The following is a 21,461-nucleotide window of genomic DNA, read 5'->3' as shown; positions in this document are numbered from 1 at the left end:
AGTCTCAGTGGTTTGGCCAAAGCCCTTAAATTGAATTGCAAAAAAAAGCCATGAATTACAACAAAATGCTACAATAATCATTTCCTTCCCCCAGGCCAATGTTAAATCCAGTCATTATGTGCAGTGTCTTTGCACTCAAATTTGCTTAGGGTATTTGTTTTTTTTTTTGAGTAATTTTTGATGGAGCTCAGTTACTTCCAAGTGGGCCGGCCTAGAAAAAGCTTTTTCATTAAAATTGTTGAAATGCACATGCGTGGTAGTCACCTCAGACATTCAAATGGTATTGGAGCATTGAATTTATATTGGTTTAGATGGAGATCCAGCAAAAGTTTGTTGGAGTAGTATGGAAAAGAATTGACACCCTTCAAATGCTATTCAGGTTCCACAGTTTTGTGATGTGAACCATTTCTCGAATGCCCGATTGGTGGGATTTGCCAATGGAGTTTGGATCACGGTCATGCTGAAGGTCTTCCTTAACTGGAGTATTTGATAAACGTTTATTTTATTTTAAATTGTGAACAGATGAGATGCATTGCTGCCCTCATAGTAACTTAAGGCAGTGCAATTAGTCCCAGTCATACTGCTAAAACATACACTATATGGCCCTATATGACACATACACTATATGGCCCTATATGACACATACACTATATGGCTCTATATGACACATACACTATATGGCTCTATATGACACATACACTATATGGCTCTATATGACACATACACTATATGGCTCTATATGACACATACACTATATGGCCCTATATGACACATACACTATATGGCTCTATATGACACATACACTATATGGCCCTATATGACACATACACTATATGGCTCTATATGACACATACACTATATGGCCAAAAGTTTGTGGACACCTGACCATCACACCCATATGTGCTTTTTGAACATCCCACTCTAGATTTAGCTTCTTCTTTGCTGTTATAATAAACTCCACTCTTCTGAGAAGGCTGTCCAAAAGATTTTGGAACACGGCTGTGGGGATTTGCTTAATCAGCCACAAGAGCATTAGGGAGGTCAGGCACTGATGTTGAGGAGGAGGAGGATGAGGAGGCCTGGGGTGCAGTCGGCATTACAGTTCATCCCAAAGGTGTTCAGTGGTGTTGAGGTCAGGGTTCTGTGCAGGCCACTCAAATTCTTCCACTCCAACCTTGGCAAACTATGGACTTCTTCATGGACCTCACTTTGTGCACAGGGGCATTGTCATGCTGGAACAGGTTTGGACTCGACCTCGTTCCAGTGAAGGGAAATCATAATGCTACAGCATACAAGTACCTGTCCTCTTCTGGGTGACACCAGAGAGTGGGATTATAAAACATTACTCTTCTTGTAACCGTATAATCTAAAGTCAGCAAGAATAAGTGTGTTGAAAGAATGTTCAGTATGAGCATGTTGTGAATGAGTCTGGAATGAGCACAGGGCAGTCTTTATGATTAGAGAAGCTTATCTTAGGTCTGTGTCTACAGTACACAGATGACATTACATACTAAAGAAAGGCTGAGATGTGGACATGAACTATCTTTGGAATGTGCAAATCTTTAGTGTATCCATGTGGGACCAGCAGAAATTGAGTCACAAATTTAAGTATCTAGTGCGTAATTTATAAATTGGACATTTTTTACACAAAGTTGTCACAGCCAGTGAAAGGGTCGGAGCTGCCAGAGAGCACTAAGGCTTAAATTTATACCGAACAGTTTAAGAGCGCTCCCATGTTACAAATTTATGTTAAAAAAATTCAATCTAGACAAAAAAAACCCCACTTCATTTCTTGTGAAGGCTATTGTGGCATGATTCAGTGATGCGATGTCTCACACCAGAACTTGAAATTTTTGTTTAGTGCTAATTAGGTACAATATACTCAAGCACATGGTTTCTAGTGTATAGTGCACATCATCTGAGATACAGCTTTGATGATGTTTCACTTACTTTACAGACAAGGACCTCAAAAGCCTTGGACATTATTAATGGATAAACATTATCTTCAGTTGCACCTGCGTAACTCCTATAAAAGTGCTGGCTCAGGCTCAGTCGGTGCCTGATAAGGCGGATAGGCCTTCGGCCGGCTATCTTTAACTGATTGAACCTCTGGGAGCTCTCAACTGAGCGCAGTGGTGTGTAAGCCCCGGGGTTGTGATCACAACTGATTATCTGTAATCGGCTTAAGTAGCCTTCTGAGAGCGTGCTGTCGTCTTCTGCAGCCTCTATCTTTGTTTGTATTTGGTACACAGGATTGTTCATGCTTGAGAGAGCTCCTTTTGAGGAAAAGGCAAAATGTAAACCAGTGGCAGTAAGATGGGAAATAAAAAATACTGTAGCAGAGCGTTCAGTGTATGAAAAAGTTCAGCAGACTTTAGCAGATCCTCTGCGGTTTATAAAAATCACATACATTATTATGTAAATGTAAATTATATAACTGAAGACAGCTCATCAGACAAGAGACTAGCTATAGGGCTAGAGACGTGAACTCAGAAAGAGGAGAGTTTTTACAAGCTTTAGTAGAATTTTAAAGTTTTATTTGCCTTCTCTCGTCAGTTCACCAATCAAGAACATTGTACAAAGGAAAGTTGATGAACACAGAATTAGTAAAAACGAATGGGCAGAGAAGTATGCATTTCAAAACCGATGTATCTCCTCTGTTCAGTGCCCATGACGGATAGTCAGAAATAACAATGTGAAGCACCAAACATAACCTCTTCAAATTGTCTTACTTATAGCTATGAACTAATGCTTAATGGTTAAGCTTTACAAAGTAACTGTTGTTGATTTTAAGTCATGTTAGTTGTTTATGAGGATCTTTTCTAAGGACCGAATTTTATGTAACTGAACATTTAAAAAATTTTGTTGAATACTAGGGTTATAAAAAACGCACGATTTGGATTAGAGCATAGGTTTAAGAGGTAACAGTTGAAATGAATCTAGACACCAGTCGTAAATCGATTATTATGAATTATAATTCAATTCAATTCAATTCAATTCATTTTTATTTGTATAGCGCTTTTTACAAAGGTCATTGTCTCAAAGCAGCTTTACACAAACAAAAGTAAAGTGAAGTGTGTGTGTGTGCCGTCTCTGATGAGCAAGCAGGGCGACGGTGGCAAGGAAAAACTCCCTGAGATGGTGATAGGAAGAAACCTTGAGATTGAAGATTGATTCTAATTGAAAAATTAGAATTAATAAATTGATCATTATTGAAAAAAGTACTGGTGTAAAAAATTATTTAGATTTTTAAACTGATGTGTAAATTGGCTAGCAAAGTGATTTGCCCATAACCCTGATACTTCTGAACAAAACTGGTCACATATCGATCGGAGGCGAACTAAATTGTGGAACTTGTCAAATCTCAAATCATTCCCTTAAGAAATGAAATCGTATCAAGTGGAGGCCTGAGGTTTACACGCCTATTGAATACTTCTGATATAACTGATATAAGAAGTGCTCCCTTCTCCCTTCCACACTCTTACAAATCCAGTTTTGGGTAAGGTCTGTCTGTCTGTATGTGTGTGCTGGTCTGTGTGTGCGTGCGTGTGTGTGTGCGCACAATTGCCTTGATTACTCTCTTCCTTGATGTGTGTCCTGCTTATATAAGCAAGACCATTTTATCAGGAGCTGTTCTAAGTACAGGCTGTGTTTCACACTGTGTTAGTGTGAATAGGCCACAGTCTGCTTCTGTGTCTAATTAGCTTCTGGCACTGGATTAGTATTGTGTATTGTACAGTTGAGAACTGTGTGAGAACGCCCAGCCTGCCTCTGGCTCTCACAGATATCTTCAGCTTCCTCTCACAGAGTTTTCTGAACACTTTGTTTATGATCTTGTTTGTTTGACATGCAGCCTAAGGACGTATCTCAGACTCCTTCTCTGGGAAAAAAGTTCATGTCTTTTGAAACTGCAACCTGCAAGTCAAATGTGCAAATAAGCTTTGCATGTTTACCACCCTGATTGTGTAATTATCATTAATCAAACCAAATCTGCTTGCTGGGAGCAAGCCCTCTCCTTAGGCAACCGAATGCGTGTCTGCTAGTGTCTGTGTACTGGAGAAAATGTTTAAGTAATTGCTTTCTAATCAGGTCTGGATTCTGGATCATGTGACATTTTGTGACCTTTGGTTAAAAGTTTTAGTTTGTAGTTTTGATAGTTAGTTTCTGCTTTGTATTTTCATTATGATATGTCTGGCCATGTGTGTGTGTGTGCGTGTGTGTGTGTATGTATGTATGTGTGTCTCCACCATTGCTTTCTGTGTTCTTTTTCCTCCTTCTGTGTATGTCTCCTGTCTCCTGCTCAATGTGTCTTTTTATTCTTTTTCTTCACAATGCATTGCGTATTCAGAAGAGGCAGCGTGTAGGTATATAAAATGCAAAAAACCTCCTCAGCCAGCTGCATGCCTCTTTCTTTTTCCCTCTTTGTTGATCTTGTTTGCTGGTTTTGACTGTCTTTTTCAATTAGTGCTATTTATAAGGGAAGACAAATGAAATAAAATGACTGGTTTGATGTTCAAAATTGCAATTATGTAGACTCGGGTGATGTATTTATTATTTATTTAAACGACACTTGGCTTGTACCCTTGAAAAATGCTTTAAAAAAACCTTCAAAGTTTCCTAAAATTTTCTTTAGAGATTTTTAAACTTCTCTTTGTTCTGTTTGTTGTGGTTGTCTGTGGGGTTTTTGTTTGTTCGTTGTCAGTCTCTGTTCCATTGCTCCATCTTGTCCTCTGTTTGCTTGTCTTGTCTGTGTGTCTTGTGTGACTGCATGGTCTTAGTGCACGACAGGGGTTTCCACCTCTCTACAGTTCCCGTTATGTCATCCTGAAAATTAATAATTGTGTCCTCTCTGTAGGGGACGTGCTCTTTCAGATGGCCGAGGTCCACCGGCAGATACAAGTGCAGCTAGAGGAAATGGTGCGTTATCTTTAATCTTCACTCCAGTTGACTTGCCTAATGCCCTACAGATGGCCTCTGGGTTTATATAATATGATATTGATCTAGATTCAGCCATGGCCATGCCTGGAAGGCTGTTCATTGTAAATAAGAACGCTGAATGTTTGAACTCTCTCTCTGCAGCTGAAGTGCTTCCACACTGAGCTGCTTTCAGAGCTGGAGAAGAAAGTGGAGTTGGATGCCAGATACCTGACTGTGAGTTTCCTCAATACACACACACATACACACACTTTCAGAAGGTTCTAAATAGAGAAAGAACAGTCTGCATATGACTGTTCTCCTGATGCTGCATTATAGAAGCGTACTGCACTGAGACACTCTATTCTCATGGCAACAGAAATGACTGACAGATGGCTTTCATACAGCAGCAGATTTCTGGGTTTTTTATATGTACATATACTCTCTGCATCCCTGCAGTTTCGTGTTGTTCATGCTGTTAATATTGCAACAGCGCCGCAACATCGTCAGTTGTTTTTTCTTTTTTTCATTCTCACACACGCTGCACCGATTCAACTCGGCGATTCAACCAAGATTAAAGGATATGTGCAGCATCTCATGGATATCTTTAGAACGAGTGGGCAGTGGGAACGGAGCTGGGTGCTGCTACAGTATGGAATCACATAACAGGGGGGAGGTGGGGGGTGTTGCTTGCCTTTGTACTATATTGTCAGTCAGAGCAAACACCCAGCCTTTATTTAATTATCAGTACAAGACGCTGTAATGGTGGGTGCTTCTTGTAAACATGATCGTTTTAAGTGAACTGGGCAAATCAACTGGCAAGAGAACCTTTTTAAACAATGCATTGTGTGTGTGCCAACATTTGGTTAAAAGTCCCACTATTTAACATACACTTACTGATTGACCAGATGAAAAAAGTCAAAAATGTTTTTTCAATTTTCACTGTCCAGTTTTAGTGAGACTGTGACTACTGTAGCCTCAGATTTAGCTCGTTGTGATTTGCTTTTCTGCTCACCACTTATGTAAAGACTGATTATTTGAGTTACTATAACCTTTCTGTCAGCTCAAACCATTCTGGCCAATTCCTCTGACCTCTCTCATCAACATGGGGTCTCCACCTGCAGAACTGGATGTGAACTGCAGGACTTTTGTTCTTTTTGCACCATTGTAGAGATTGTTGTGCATGAAAATACCAAAAGATCAGCAGTTTCTGATATACTTAATACAACAACTATGCCACAGTCAGAGTCAATAAAATCACATTTTCTTAAGTTCTGATGCTTGATGTAAACATGAACTGAAGCTCTTGACCTGTATTTGTGTGAATTTATTTTTGGATAATTGCAGGTTTAAATGTATAAAAGAGCAGGTTTACAGATCTTCCTACTAAAGTGGTCAGTGAGAGTATTTTTATATTTTGATGAAATAATACTCAAAAAGGTAGTCGACCGTTTTAGGTTTTCTTTATGTTGAAACATTTTCATCTTTGATATGTGGTTTTGGTGATAAACCCAAGTGATAGCTGTGCTTAGAGTTGTTGTTGCTATGGATACTACTCGAGACACGCAAGCCATTGCTGTATGAAAAGCAGTGCATATGACTTTTCCATATGTAAAGCAGAAAGAGACTGGAAGCTTGTTGGTGGCAAAATTTAAATGAAAATATAATATGTAAAATGGGAATGTTGTTATATCACAGGCCTATATGCAGTTTTGACCACAAAGATTTGGATGTTTTATAATTAGCTTTACTGAAATAAAAATGCTAAATGGAAAATTAAATAATTAAAGAGTGCAATAATGGTGTCAAATTTGTCAAAACTTATGTGGATTTGAAGTCCCTAATGAGGCACTTACCTTTTCTGTATTAAAGAAAACAGGATGTCAAAAAGCTCACATCTAAAGAGGGGAACAGCACCTCCTGCTTTATCTTGGAAAATGCATCTTGAGCCAATTGCATTTTCATTTTCACAGTCGTCCACGTGTCAGCCAGCATGTCGGGGCACGGTCACAGCAGTAACAGAAATGTCAGTGCCACAATACCAAATGGCAAATTTAAATGTCAATATTGAATTTTCAGTTTGAGCAAAAAATTGCATATAGGATTGTGAATTTTAAACTGAAATTCACGAATACATTGCCATTTTACCTGTCACTGATTTCCCAGTACCATCATCAATCAGCTGAGGCCTAATTTCACATACCTCTTGCGTGACTAATTGCTTTCAAGATTCTCTTTCACACGACTCTGTTCTTCATCAGTGACTGTTATAAGTAATAAAACATGACGGGGCATGCCATAATTGTTGGCTATTTTCCAATATAAGCACATCCCAATGTGTTTCATTTTTCTTATAACTCAGCAATTTGTCAACAATTAGAATTATTTTATTTATTAACGTACAACACATTGTACTTTTTTTTTCATTTAGGGTTACGTTTAATGTTGTGTAACATCTGCAAAACAAGGTAGTTCCTGTTATCACAATATAAATAAGCTATAAACAGTCCCCAATAGCCTTTCTTTTTCCTCTCTGTTAAAGCAAATAAGAAGAAAAAACCACAGCTTGTCACCTAACTGAAAAACTACAAAGCCCACCATCTTACAGACTTTCCTCATGGTGCAAAACTTGATGGTCTGCTTTATCTCAAAGTGCTGTTGCTAACTGAAGTCTTCTTTCATAAATATTAAATAAACATCTCCTTACAGAAAGCTTAACAAAAAACCATGTATTATTAGACTTAGATTATGCAGCATGTCTCTGTACAAGTCCCCATGAATGAGCTGTTACTATAGAAACAATAACTTGTTAGAACAAGTGCATTATCATAAAACTGTGATTTGCCTTGCAGCCAGCACTATTGTCAGAGCTACTTTAATAGAAAATTCAACTCAAGAATTCAACAGTGCAGTGGTATAATTGAATTAAAATGGTTTTTTTAGTAGGTTTCCATCTTAAAAATCATGAGTGTCATTAGCTACCTAGTAAATAAGTAATTTGTTTAGCACATGTCATTCTAGTTGGTTTCGTTTAGTCTTGAAGATGACTCTTTATTTATTCTGTTTCATTTTTTCAATTTTCTAAAATTATAAGCAGTTAATATGGATACCAGTTTGTAAATGTAACCTAGAATACTTTATTCTTTTTTAGATTACTATATAGCTTTTTCTTAGACATAAATGTGATGAATGTTAATAAAGTAATAAAGTATTGTGTAGTCTGTGTAGTCTGTGTAGGATTTCTGAACACAGCTCTGGATGGAGGATCAAATGAGACAAAAGCATGCCCAATTTGATTCACTGAAGCAGTTAGTTAAAAAAAAAAATCAGTAAATCAGGAAGTGAGTAATATTAGGCTGCTATTAGTAACGATTCTGTTTTTGCACAAAACCTGCTCCAATCCACCCACCCTGTGTTTTTGTTTAAAGAGCTTTTTGTTTTTGCAGTCCAGCTTTAAATTTATGGCCACAGATCATCATTAATACTTCCGAAACCACATCTGGACCTTTCTTTTCGGCTTCTGTCACTGAGATTCAGCCCCATAACCACTAAAGCTTCCCTTCCCTTCAGTTTCAGCTCTGCGCTTGTTAAAATGCCACTCTTTCATGTTTAATAATGTTTGCTTCAATACTTCATAAATTATTATGGGCTGTATTATTGAGTTGAGAGAAAACAGGAAGAAAGTGAAACATGGTTAGTGAACGAGGAGCGCTGCTGTGCCTGTGGGTTTGCCCTGACTTGTATGACAAATGAGTGCTAGCCACCAATCTCATCTCGTTCATGCAGCTCTCAGGGCGCACTCGTGTCATGCAAAGAGTTTCACTCCAGTGGCCATGGTAACTGCTAGTGAGTTATGAGTATGAGCTTTAAAGCTTAGAGATGCATTATTTAAGAATGCTCATGTGTGCAATTAAGCCATCATTCATAGCTCCGTATAGAAGATCATGCAGTTTGCTGTTTATTACATACAAAAATTATATTTGCTTGGAAACTTTAACGACTCCTCCAATTAATCGGCATGGTGAGATTCACTGATTGCTTGTTAGAGGACATTTATAACATCTGCAGCTTTTCAGCCTTGTAAAAATCTGTGTTGTAGCATAATGTTTGAAGCGTGCTTGAGTCATCCAAAAACTTTGTGTACACTAAGATTTTGTGTGTTTTGTCTCCTGAAGGCGGCTCTGAAGAAGTACCAGATTGAGCACAAGAGCAAAGGCGAGAGCCTGGAGAAATGTCAGGCTGAGCTGAAGAAACTGCGTAGGAAGAGCCAGGGCAGCAAGAACCCATCCAAATACAACGACAAGGAGCTGCAGGTGAGACAACCGTTAGCCCCTTCCTCTGCCTGCTCCTTTTTCTCCTCCTCTTTCTCCTTCCCCTTGTCTTCCTCCCCACTGTCAGTAACACGTTAACCTCCACCTCCTGACATGCTACAGTAGTGAAGGTAGGAGAGCCGTGAGTCATGGGGTGGGACATTACGCCTACACTAGGATTAGAGTGCATTATGCAAACACAGAAAGGTCTGATAACAATACACTATGATAACGTTGTGTTTATCTTAATCTAACTTGAATTTAAGAGTCATGTGATCAGGAAGGCAGGTTGTGTGAGAGTTATTTCCAGAATTATTAGCACCCTTCCTGGAATTAATATGTAAAATGAACAGCATTTTGTGCTTAAACTTATGTGGATGATGTACAGTTTTATTTTAACATGTAGAAAGTACTATTTTTCCTGCAAGACACTGTTTTTAAAAAGAATCTGTACTCCCACAATTAGTATTTGGCCACATGTTATTGAGGAGAAGTGTTATATATATATTTTTTAAAAAGGTGCTTATGAGAGTGTTTTTAGGATCTGGAAGTTATTGCAAAGGTAAGTAGTTTCTTCAGCATTTTTGACCTGTTTTTGTCGCCACACAAATGCACCCACTCCCTGTACGAGCCCATCTTTCCCAGCTTTTTCCCTCCTGCTCTGTGTTTGCTGTGGTAGCAGAACAGGCCTCAGCTCACAGTTTAATTGCTGTGAGTACAACAGCATAGTGGCAGAGTCCTAAAGGAAATAAATAGGCTCTGACTCTGCTCAGTGTATACAGGTTCCCGAGAGACCTGAGCTCCAGAGAAAGCTTTCACGCTTTCCTGGGTGTGAAAACTCTACTCTCTCAAACCCATTACCAAGCTGTAATACAACACAGCTCCCTTGCCTGTACATGACTCTGGGATTTTGTGTATGAGACAGCACATCTGTCTCTATATTATATCTGTATCTGTATCATCTCTATCTGTATCTGTTTAGTGCTCCAAATACCCATGTCTCTATCTCTGTTTGGACTGAAACCCAAAGTGGGCTGGCATTTAAGAAAAAAATAAAATAAAATCATATCATTATATCCTCAATTCCTCAACCTCAGCTACATCACTCATGTACTTAATTGGCATCAACTAGAGATTTTTTTTTTTAATTCCACTTGTGCAGTTATTATTTTTGTTTGCACCTGCCAGCAATATATTCCAACAAATTTAGTTGGTATCCCAAAAGAAACCTAGTAGCCTTATTTAAAACACCACAACACTGACGAGGTAGTCACTATGGAGGAAGAATGAAACACTGAACATGCATTGCACAGCGGCAAAGTTAATGGTCTTTGTTTGTCCTGTGAGCTTCAAATCTAATGCTCACTCACTCGATGAAAAGTAAAAACCTCCCGGTCCTGCGACATTTTTGCATGCTGTAGGATCTCAGTCACGATCTAGTCTTAATCAGATGCCCTGTGAATAGGAAAACAATAGTGTGTTTCCTATTTGTATTTGCATTTGTGTCTATTTATAACACTTTTCTGTTCACGCCAGATAATGTATTCGGTTCCAGATATTCGGTTATTTCAATCTGTGCTCAGCTCTAATGTAGCATTTGTGCATAGACTGAATTGTTTGCGGAACTCTTCCTTTCCCCCTCGAGGTTAACTAGGAGTAGGCTGCATGCTGGTGCAGGTAGCCCAGCTCTGGATTAATCCATTTTTCCTGCCTGTTGTTGCTAGGACTTGATGAATGCTCTCTGGGTGCTGCCAGATACCCTGCGGACAATGTCTCAATGTAGGCTCCAGCCATACATCAGCCGTGATGTGGCTCCACTCCCAGCTCTCGGCATGAATCAGTGTCATCAGCACTTTAGGTTGGATGTGTGCACTCAGACCGTCATCAACTGCTCCCAGACTTGTGTTTTTTTTTGTTTTTTTTTTTGACCACTTCAGACTAGAGGGAAGCAATCTTTCCTTTCATTTAATTTTCCTCCTGGCAACTTTTATGTAAATGGATTTGTCTAGCTGCAGGCGAGAGCAGCCTGTGCTTATAATATAGCTGAGTTGAAACCCACCTGATCACTCTGTTCTTGAAAGATAGGCAAACAAAGGCACATGCAGCCAGTGCTGGGGAATGGCGGGGGTGTCGAAATAACTGTGTGTTCCAGCATTTTACACACAGCACAGTACCCACGCTTTCCAAATCGCTGTGTTTAAGTGTACCACATTCCTGAGCCCTCTTTCTGCATTTTTTTCTCCATCTCAATGCCGTCTGCTTCCCTTGATCCTCTGCTCCGCTTCACTATACCTCTGTCCATCCTTCTCCCTGTTTACTTCATCCCCAACCTCAAAAAAGCATTATTCACTAGTGCAGTGTCTAATTAGCTAATTATTTACTGCAATAAAGGGAGAAGATGGAGGAGAATGCAGCTTGTGGCAGCTGGCATGTCATACTTAAATAACCATGTGGAGGTGGAGCTGTCACGGCCCATACTGAGGCACATTTGGTGACTAAGGAGAAGCATATGGAGATCGGTGATCCGCATCATTTCAGGATTATGTATGCACACAGGAGCAAAGCCATGCACACATGTGTGCACTCCCAGAGACATGCCTGAGTGCTCACACCCACACACATACACACAGTAGTGATGGGCATTTTTGTAGTCAAGAACTTTGGCACACAGGAAGTTATTCAACACTAGACATCTGAAATGTGACTTTGTTTGAGCTGGCTCTATCAATCTGAGTAGGAAACCTTAGCGATAGACAAGCGAGAGCACCATACCATGGATTCACACTTTAACAATAGCACTGGTGAATTCTCAAATCTGATTGTTCAGAAGGTGTTGATTACATTTCTATAACAGCAGCTCTGACAGTACTTCTGGCTAATGCACTTGTTCTAATGTGTTATCATTTCTATAGTAACAGCTCATTCACAAGAACTTTGTATGGATAATGCTCCATACAATATATTTTTTTAAATGTGTTTTTATTTAACAAAGAAATAATCATTAATACTGAAGCTTTCTGTAAAGAGACATTTATTTAACATTTATAGAATGAGTCTCCGGTGTGACTGCTTTGTAGTGGTCAATCAGTTTTCCACCAAGGAAGAGTGCTCAGGACAGAGGACTTTGCGCTTTCCAGTTTCTCAGTAACATAACAAGTTGAGTTTTTGTCTTATTAACTTTAAATGATAACAAGAACAAATTTGTCTTGTTGACGTTCCACAGCATTAAACATAACTGTAAATGGATAAAAAGCGTCGTGTAATTCATTAGAATATGAAAATTGCAATTGTTGATAAATTGCTGTACTGGAAGAGTAATAAATCATTGTATAGTGCTGTTATAGGAAAATAATCCACTTCTCACACACACACACACACACACACACACACACACACACACACACTTGCAAAATCTCTGCATGCAGCCAGTGAAGGCTCAGGATTAGGCACTGCATGACTTTGGACAAAAAAGGCTGAAAGAGTGCTGAAGAGTGCAGAGGAGTAACTGATTGCAGTGTAAGCAGGGATAAGTGTCTCTCCCTTGCTGCATCCTTCGCTTACTGCTTCCCATTTGCTATTGCTATATCTCAGGAAAATATTTTAATAAATGGACTCTACTGAGACAGCCCTGCTTATTATTCCATACTATTATCCCCACATATTTAACTGAGCTCTCTGAAAGAGTACCAAACGTAGAGGTGTTTATGTCCACTGTGCATATTTAAGGTGCTAAAGTTAATTCACAATCATACCTCTCTCTCTCAGATAGCTCTTGTCATATGATGAATGTTTCGTGAGTCACGAGTGCAAGGCTTGACTGGTTCTCCAGAAGCTGTGCTTAGCCTTGGAGGTTTAGTGGGAGTCTGAGCACTCTGAGAGAAGCATGTGAGTGTGGAGGCTGCAGTACGGCTGAGTTTCCACCTCTGCATGCTCAACCAGTCACAGCGGCTGAGCCAGTGTGTTGGCTGTAGCGTGGCTGACAGCTGTCATATCTCAAAAAAATCCTTCTCCTTCCATGCATCATGAAGTGACACGTCTGCCTGCATACTCACTCGTCAGTCTTGCTTCCTTGCCACAAAGCTGACCTCTGATATACTTCACATTACATGTACACTTGCTTTTCTTTCCTTTTTTTTTTTTTTTTTTTTTTTAATGTTGCTATCTCCACTCCATATCTGTCCTCTCTGCATTTGTATGACTCATGCAGCATTCCTGCTCTACTGCTTCAGCTTCAATTTTTTTCAGTAAACCAAAAGCTGTTCTGCCAAGGGGCCTGTAGAGGGCACGACCCCACCACACTATGCAGTTTAACAGGCCGGTGCTGATTGTATATCAGTTCACCACTGAAGCTTTCATCCTTTAATCTACTGGCTGCCAGCAAAGCAGTATAAAGAGAGACCTACAACCCGCATATACACAGCCTACGTCTGTACACTGTGTGGACTCTTGATGGTCATTTCTGTGCATTTGTTCACATTTTGGTGAGAAACTAGCACCAGCCTGTGGTGGAATAATGAACTGCACATGCAGTAATGCCACAGTGGTGCTGCTATTGCTTTCTCTTTAGGACAGTTTGTGCTGTAATGAAACCCTTTCCATTACAATAATCTCTACACATCCAGCGCATAAGCTAAAAGGAAACACTAACCTACATCCAGTCCTGCATACCTGCCTACCTTGCTGAGTGCTAATCTCAACCCGGGACAGGACTGGACACCAAACTGTGCCTTGATTAAACACCATCATGACTGACCAAGGGAGATTTCTTTGCTTTGGTTAGATTGTCAGCTCCTTTTCTCTCCCTCCGGTGGAGTCATTAACTTCTTCCTCCGAAGCTACGTCCGCTATTGATTCCACACAGCGCAAACGTATGTGTGTGGAGTTCTTTTCTCATTATGGCAAATCTCCTTTTCCCAGGGTGAACACAGCAATATGATTGAAACGGATGATAATGCAGCAAGCCAGCGGGGAGGCCTCTTACCCCTTTGTGGGGAAATTACATTTGAGTGTTGGAACACCTGGATGTGTTCCAGTAATGAGTTCTGTAATGGTGCTGACATTTCCATCAGGTGAAAACTCCTGCTGATAGGAGAGGGGAGTAGGTAGAGAGGGGGAGGGATGGATGAAGTGACAGATGAAATGTCCACATGCTTTTTCAAATGGGGGCAGTGGGTCAGAGGCGTGGTCACGTGGAATGGAAGGAACACTCAGGTTTCATGGGGGGCAGAGAGGTTTCGAGACCCACAAAAGACTATTTTACAGTGCAAGTATGTCAACACCATTATGACGTTTTAATAATACCTCTGTAATAAGTACAACCCACTCCAGGGATAGCTAGTATAAATGGGCTAACAGGGCTTGATCATTTATTGTAAGGGGGCATGATGTGGAGTATGAGGGTGTGTTGATTGCTTAATGAAATTAATCTGTGGCTCATGCACAGAAAAGTGACAAATTAAAGGAAAGAATCAGGATAGAAGTGTTTCATCATAGGGTAAAGGTGCTTAGGCAGAATGACTTTGTATTGATTTACAGTGCCCCTTCCCTCTAAGGGCACAAGTGGGACCAAAACATGCAGCAAAATACCTCCCACAGTATATCAGTGCCGCCAGATCCCCTCACTGAAGGGTCAAGCATTCAGGCTTGGACCGCTCTCTCAACGCCCACTTGTCGCAAACATGGTGAAGGATGACTCATCTGTCCATAATACTTTTTTACACATCTCTGTAGATGAGTTTTTGCACAGGTACTTTTCCATAGTCTTAAATGCAGATGTCTCTTAAGTCACTGTTCCTTTTGAAACTCAGATGAGCAGACCTTATGGCTGAAAGAGGATTCATTACTTAGGCCTGAGATTCAAAGTCATTTAGATCTCTTCCTCTTGAGAACTTAATCCAAAATCTAGACCTGCTCAGCATTTTTATACATGTCAATTAGCATGGTAGGATGTTAATTTCTGAACTATACTTAGTTATGCAGGTTTTTCCTTTAATTTTTAACCTGTCTATTTGATGTTAACTTGCATGATGTCATGCCTCATTTTCCAGTTTCCTATATTAGCCAAAACACCAAGCAACAACTTGCTTCCTGGGGTAATTAAATTGGTCAAGGAGTGACTTCCAGATTTCTACTGTAAGGAATCTAGACTGACTGCTTGACTTTTTCTCCTTTTATCAGTATGTGGAGACCATCAACACTAAGCAGAATGAGCTGGACACCTTCATCGCAGAGGGCTACAAAACGGCTCTGTCAGAGGAGCGCAGACGATACTGCTTCCTGGTGGACCGCCAGTGCGCCGTGGCCAAGAACAGCAGTGCCTACCATGGCAAGGTGAGAGAGATGGAGCATGTTCATCTTACGGTCTGTTGAAATCTGCAAACAAACTGTCCAATTCAATGTAAAGGCCATTCGGCAGAATCTTAGCAGTTGCCATGGCAATTCTCCGAGCTCTCTCCTGCAACGTTCTGCTCTTAGCTGCATTATTTTTGTTGCAATTACCAAAGAAGAGGAGCTCATTTATGTCCTTGGTTTTGTACACAGAACTGTTCTATAAGAACCTTATGAAGAACTTGTGGTCATACTACTTATACAGCATTTCTGTGTCTGTGTCTGTGTGTGTGTGTGTGTGTGTGTGTGTGTGTTTGGGGTGGGGGTTGGGGGGGGTCCTGTGTCTGTGTTGGTGTTGTCTGTATGTATGGTCTAAGCTCTGATAATGGGATTATGCGTGGCGTAGAGAGAGAAATGCCCTGACAGAAAGTCCAGTAGCAGTACAGGGCCATGTGTGGGAAGAGTTTAGAAAGGGTGCTGTGTGTGTGTGTGTGTGTGTGTGTGTGTGTGTGTGTATATGTGTGTGTGTGTGTGTGTGTATATGTGTGTGTGTGTGTGTGTGTGTGTGTGTATATGTGTGTGTGTGTGTGTGTGTGTGTGTGTGTGTGTACGTGTGTGCGAGCGAGTGAGTCATTGGGCGAGGAGTGGGCGGATGGGTACAGAGGCAGGCTCCTCACCCACGCTGCAGTGTGTTGGAATAGAGGGCAAAGAGGTGAGGAGAAAGAGAGGCCCTGTCGTGATTACCAGCAGATTCTCAAAGACCAGCTTTTGCATGATCTAATCTTTAGATTGTATAATAAAAATTGCATACTGAATTGATCTGTAATGAAGAAAGTTTAAATGGTGGCTGATTTAAAGAAAAAAGCTTTTTATGTTTCTGTGTCTAGGGCAAGGATCTGCTCACCCAGAAGATCCCGGTGTGGCAGCAATCCTGCTCAGATCCCAACAAGCTCCCGGAGAGGGCCATGTTGCTTGTGCAGCAGATGGTGTCCGGCTCGAACCCCCTTCTCTCCAGCCCGCTGCATTCCTCTAAGGGCAACCTGGTCATCTCGGAGCCGATCCCTGGCGCTCAGCCCCTGCCTGTGCCCCCTGAACTGGCGGCCCTCATGGGCCACCCAGGGGTGAGTGGCACCTACCCACCTATTACCCAGCTATAGCTTATTATTACAGAAGGTTTCATCATTCCAAGTGGCAGCCTGTGGGATTATTCTGTGTGTTCATATTACATAAGTTATCGTCACAGATATTCACATAGGCGATTCTTTATCTTCATCATTTGCTTTCTGTGTGGAAGGAAGATGTAAATAAGCCTATTAAGATGCTGATGGTATTGTGTTATCATGTGGTTAGATGGATGGCTGGTGCAGGGAGCAAATGGAAAGTGAGTGAACATTTCCATAGTGCAGTGCAAGAGATGCGTCAAGGACTCAGAAACTCATTTCTGCAGACAGCGCTATTGTACGGAGCACCTCACCCTCAGCGAATTTTAATATCCAAGCTGGATCTAGTTACACTGGCTCTTACTTGTCTGTTATTAATGCCAGAGTAATAAATCTGAAGTCTCATGTGTAACTTTGAACCCAGTTCTTACTGTCAGATTCCTTTTTCAGTACAATCCTTTTTCAGTACATCACTCACTCACTGCTACCTCACTCACTACATCACTCACTCACTGCTTCATTCACTCACTCATTGCCTCACTCACTCACTACTTCCTCACTCACTGCTTCAGTCACTCACTCACTACTTCCTCACTCACTCACTCACTCACTCGCTCACTACTACTACCTGCTTCATTCACTCACTCACTGCTTCATTCACTCACTCATTGCCTCACTCACTCACTACTTCCTCACTCACTGCTTCAGTCACTCACTCACTACTTCCTCACTCACTCACTCACTCACTCGCTCACTACTACTACCTGCTTCATTCACTCACTCACTGCTTCATTCACTCACTCATTGCCTCACTCACTCACTACTTCCTCACTCACTCACTCACTCACTCACTCGCTCACTACTACTACCTGCTTCATTCACTCACTCACTGCTTGCTTTACTCACTCACTCATGGCTTCGTAACTCACTGCTTCACTCACTCACTGCTTCACTCACTCGCTCACTGCTTTACCCACTCTCTCACTGCTTCACTCATTCCCTGCTTCACTGCCTCACTCTCTCGCCCTTCACTCACTTCTCACTATTCATTCATTCACTCACCTACTCACTACTCATTCATTCATTCACTCATTCATTCCCTTCCCCCTCCCTTCCTCCCTTCCTCCCTCTCTTCATTCCTTCCTTACTCACTCACCCAATCAGTTAGTCGGTCTTCCATTCACATCTCACCACCCTGAAAAGGAGAAAACTGTTGTTGCTTTTCATCTGTCACACTGGCCCTTATTCATCCATGTTGCAAAGAAAGGATCACAGATTTGAATTCACAAAATGGGGTATGAACAGACCTTTTTCTGATTCATGAAACTGTCATACAACATCAAAAATGAATGGTGTTTTGAGCACAAATGGTCAATCAGCTTCAGCTGTGTGGACACAAGTTCCCAGGTAGTTATGTGTCCTGTGTTAATGGCTATTTGTATTAACAGGTTCATTTCTATTAATTTTAGAACTTGATTAGGTCAGATTTAACTTAAGTTAGATTACTGAATTTTTAATTATAAATGTAGGTGGGCCAATTGTGTATCTTGAATAGATAAGTCCATATTAGTTCAAATAAGCAGAACACTGAAAGAAATTATTAAAACACTGAAAAGCAAACTTCTAGAACTAGAACTAAAATCATGTCTGGTGTGTGTTAGTGTTGATCTGAATAACCTCAGTAGACAGACAGTGTTATCAAGCATCTTTGAGTGTAGTTTGGGTGTGGTTCGTCTGCCCAAGACTCTGCATTCATATTAGCACTTTATGGTGCCTCTTGTATGCAACTTCAATTATTACTCAGCTGAATAAGAGCAAAAGTGTTTTTTACACTTTAAAATGACTTTTGCCTAATCTTCATTTTGTACCTCTTGTTTACAGAGGCTGATGGGGCCTGATGGCATGTCTCTGGTCAATGGTACGACAGGAATGCAAGGGGAGGAGTACTGGGCTGACGGGGGTGTGTCTCAGGGAAGACCCGCCTCCCCTCAGCCTCAGTCCCAGACTCAGCCACAGAGGCAGGTCAGCGAGGTTTACTCCAACACCCTGCCTGTCCGCAGACCCCAGCCCGCTAAGAGCAAGGCCACCGTGGGTACGAGACCAAGCCACCTACAGAAAAGAGCTAAATGCAACTAGCCAAGCAGCTGGAATGTTTTGTAATTATCAGTCAAGGAGTTTCATTACCCAAATGTTCAGATCGCTGAAGCAGCACAGTTCTGGCATCACTTGTTGCAGAACTGAATTCTACCTACTATCTACTCTCTTGATTTCATAGCATTTGTCTCTCTCTCTTCCCCTCAGGCGAGACACGGACTCTGCCCAGGTCCAGCTCCATGGCGGCAGGACTGGAGAAGAATGGGCGCTCACGTGTGCAGGCCATCTTTTCTCATGCTGCTGGTGACAACAGCACACTGCTCAGCTTTACCGAGGGTGACATTATCACACTGCTGGTGCCTGAGGCTCGGGATGGTTGGCATTATGGAGAGAACGAGAAGAACAAGATGTAAGTCTTTGTGCTGTAGACAAAAACCTGTTTTTACCAACTGCTGGGACATGACTGAACGAAACTCTTACTCTAGTGGTTTTGTTCTTACCATTACTGCCTTCATGAGCTCATGTATTATTGGTTTACTTTTAAAAGCACTAAATAGGAGCTTGCTTTTTTTATTTTTCAGGAGAGGCTGGTTCCCCTTTTCCTACACAAGAGTGTTACCTGACAGCGACAGTGACAAGCTGCGAGTTAAGTAAGTACCCTGACGCTTTCTCGCACTTAAAAAAAAAACAACCTCTAAGTGCATGTCATTTTTTGGAAATACAAAAAGTGACTTAGTGCGAATCTTTTATAACAGCGACATTCTGAAGGTTGTATAGTTTCTCAGGCTGTATAGTTTCCTAGAGGTTTGACACAGATCAAGTGCACTTATCTCTTATAGTTGTTGCTTCTTAAGTGGACTGGGGAATTTCTTGCTTGGGTGCTCTGTCACTGGGGCAAAAAAAACAAAAGCTGGGTTTTGGGTGACACCCCTTTTGCATTCAATTAAGGCCAATGCTAAATCAACTAATTTGATATAAGCTACAGCGAACTCCAGCGGTGCATGTATGGGCTTGAGTAGTCTGGGCTGATTGTGCACTCTCCTTCAGTCTACACCATGGAAAGAGCAGCAGCACAGGGAACCTGCTGGAGAGAGACGACACGTCTCTGCCCATGCCTGACTACGGTCTGACCGCCCGTCTGTTGGCTCAGAGCCTCACACAGAATCGCCCGCGTCCCTACAGCATGGCTGGCTTCACACAGGTACATGCACACACACACGCAGACACACACGCACACACGCGCGCACACGCGTGCACACACATGCAAGTTCGCTAACTATTAACCCTGTAGATTTCTCAGCTAAATTTTCCTATCTCGTCTCTGCATGATTCTAGTCTGCTTAATGGGAACAGATATATTCCTCTGAGCTCAGAAGCTTACTGACTCCACCTGCTGGAGCAGAACACACTTGTTTCTTATTGCACTGAGCAATGCATGACTTTTTACTAACACTAATCACACCTTCTTCACTGGCTCTGCTTCAGTGCACTCCAGGGTAGGAATGAAATGTTCTTTTTACAAATTTGCAGCCAGCGATTGAGGATTATGACAGTCGTTTTGCCACAAGGTAAGATTTAATGTGGAGGAACTGATATGTGTTATATGTAAGAAATAAACTGTAAGGTGTCAAATGAATCAGATAGCAGGGAGATCCTTCTGATAATGAACAGTAATTAAAGGAATACTCCATTGCTTTTTGGCTAATCACTTTTCACCACATCTGCAGCGTATGTGTGATTACCATGGACAAGAATTTGGGCATGTTTCCTTGTATTGAGGGGGAAAAAACACAGAAAGGCTGCTTTATAAATATTAGGGTAAGTGCAGTCACTGAATATATATGAATATATTTAAACCCAACACTGTCACACTACAACAGTAGATGTCTTTGGGTGAGGCAGACGTGAGAGAAGGTCTTACCAAAGACGTCCTTATAGCGTTCTAACCACATTTTGAACTTAATGTACAAATGTTTGCTTGAGGAATTCATAAAAACTTTTTCACATTTATTGACTGCCCCTACCCAGAATTCAAGCTGTTGCATGCACACTAGTGACACATTTTAAACAAACTAATGTCCATATGTACAACAGTTTAAATAAAACATGGGGATGGAGACAAAGTTATAAATACAGCTCAGCAAATACTACATGAGACAGTGGTAAAGAAGATAAACAGCATATCTGTTTTGGTTTGGTTTTTTTTTTTTTTATTTAGTTATGTTTTTGTGCTTTTGGTTTTGTTTTATCCATGAGCTTCATTTACCAACACTTTGCTATGCAACTTCTGCACTTTCCCAAGTTAGAGAAAGGAGTTGAAATTCCTGTCCATGGTACACACTACAGATTTGGTATATATAAATTAGGAGTATTCTTTTAATACCTGTCTTTATCAGTACTTACCTTTCATTAGCTCATTGTGGCATCTGTCAGCTCAGATAAGTAGCAGATGTGAAAAAGTTTGTGTATAAATACCCCCCCACCCCCCGAAGGAACAAAACAGTATATGCCCTATGAGAAGGCTGAGTGTATGTCTTTGTGTTGTGTATGTGTTTGAGCGAGTTGGTGGGTTTGAGGGCTGAGAGAAGCATCATCAACATGTGCAATGCATCATTTCTGACCTCATTGTCTGTATCCTGTGTGCCCTGAACTCCTG

The 21,461-nt window shown here is 41.1% G+C and overlaps 1 protein-coding gene across 8 annotated transcripts in view; it reads left to right on the top strand.

The window, feature by feature from the left end:
* baiap2a (BAR/IMD domain containing adaptor protein 2a) overlaps positions 1-21,461 on the top strand; it is a 72,575-nt gene that overhangs the window by 44,666 nt on the left and 6,448 nt on the right. For 4 of the 8 annotated variants that reach the window (XM_053239124.1, XM_053239122.1, XM_026916567.3 and 1 more), the window contains 10 exons: positions 4,856-4,917; positions 5,080-5,151; positions 9,090-9,227; positions 15,402-15,554; positions 16,439-16,672; positions 18,593-18,803; positions 19,013-19,214; positions 19,387-19,455; positions 19,853-20,006; positions 20,336-20,373. In XM_053239124.1, the coding sequence (XP_053095099.1) occupies positions 4,856-4,917; positions 5,080-5,151; positions 9,090-9,227; positions 15,402-15,554; positions 16,439-16,672; positions 18,593-18,803; positions 19,013-19,214; positions 19,387-19,455; positions 19,853-20,006; positions 20,336-20,373 (1,333 nt within the window). The remainder of the gene's footprint in view (positions 1-4,855; positions 4,918-5,079; positions 5,152-9,089; positions 9,228-15,401; positions 15,555-16,438; positions 16,673-18,592; positions 18,804-19,012; positions 19,215-19,386; positions 19,456-19,852; positions 20,007-20,335; positions 20,374-21,461) is intronic. The other 4 variants (XM_026916570.3, XM_026916571.3, XM_026916572.3 and 1 more) reach the window with 2 other exon arrangements.

Source organism: Pangasianodon hypophthalmus, chromosome 13 (genome assembly GCF_027358585.1).
Source record: "Pangasianodon hypophthalmus isolate fPanHyp1 chromosome 13, fPanHyp1.pri, whole genome shotgun sequence".
Lineage (NCBI taxonomy): Eukaryota > Metazoa > Chordata > Actinopteri > Siluriformes > Pangasiidae > Pangasianodon > Pangasianodon hypophthalmus.
This window is presented reverse-complemented; position numbering and strand designations above follow the sequence as displayed.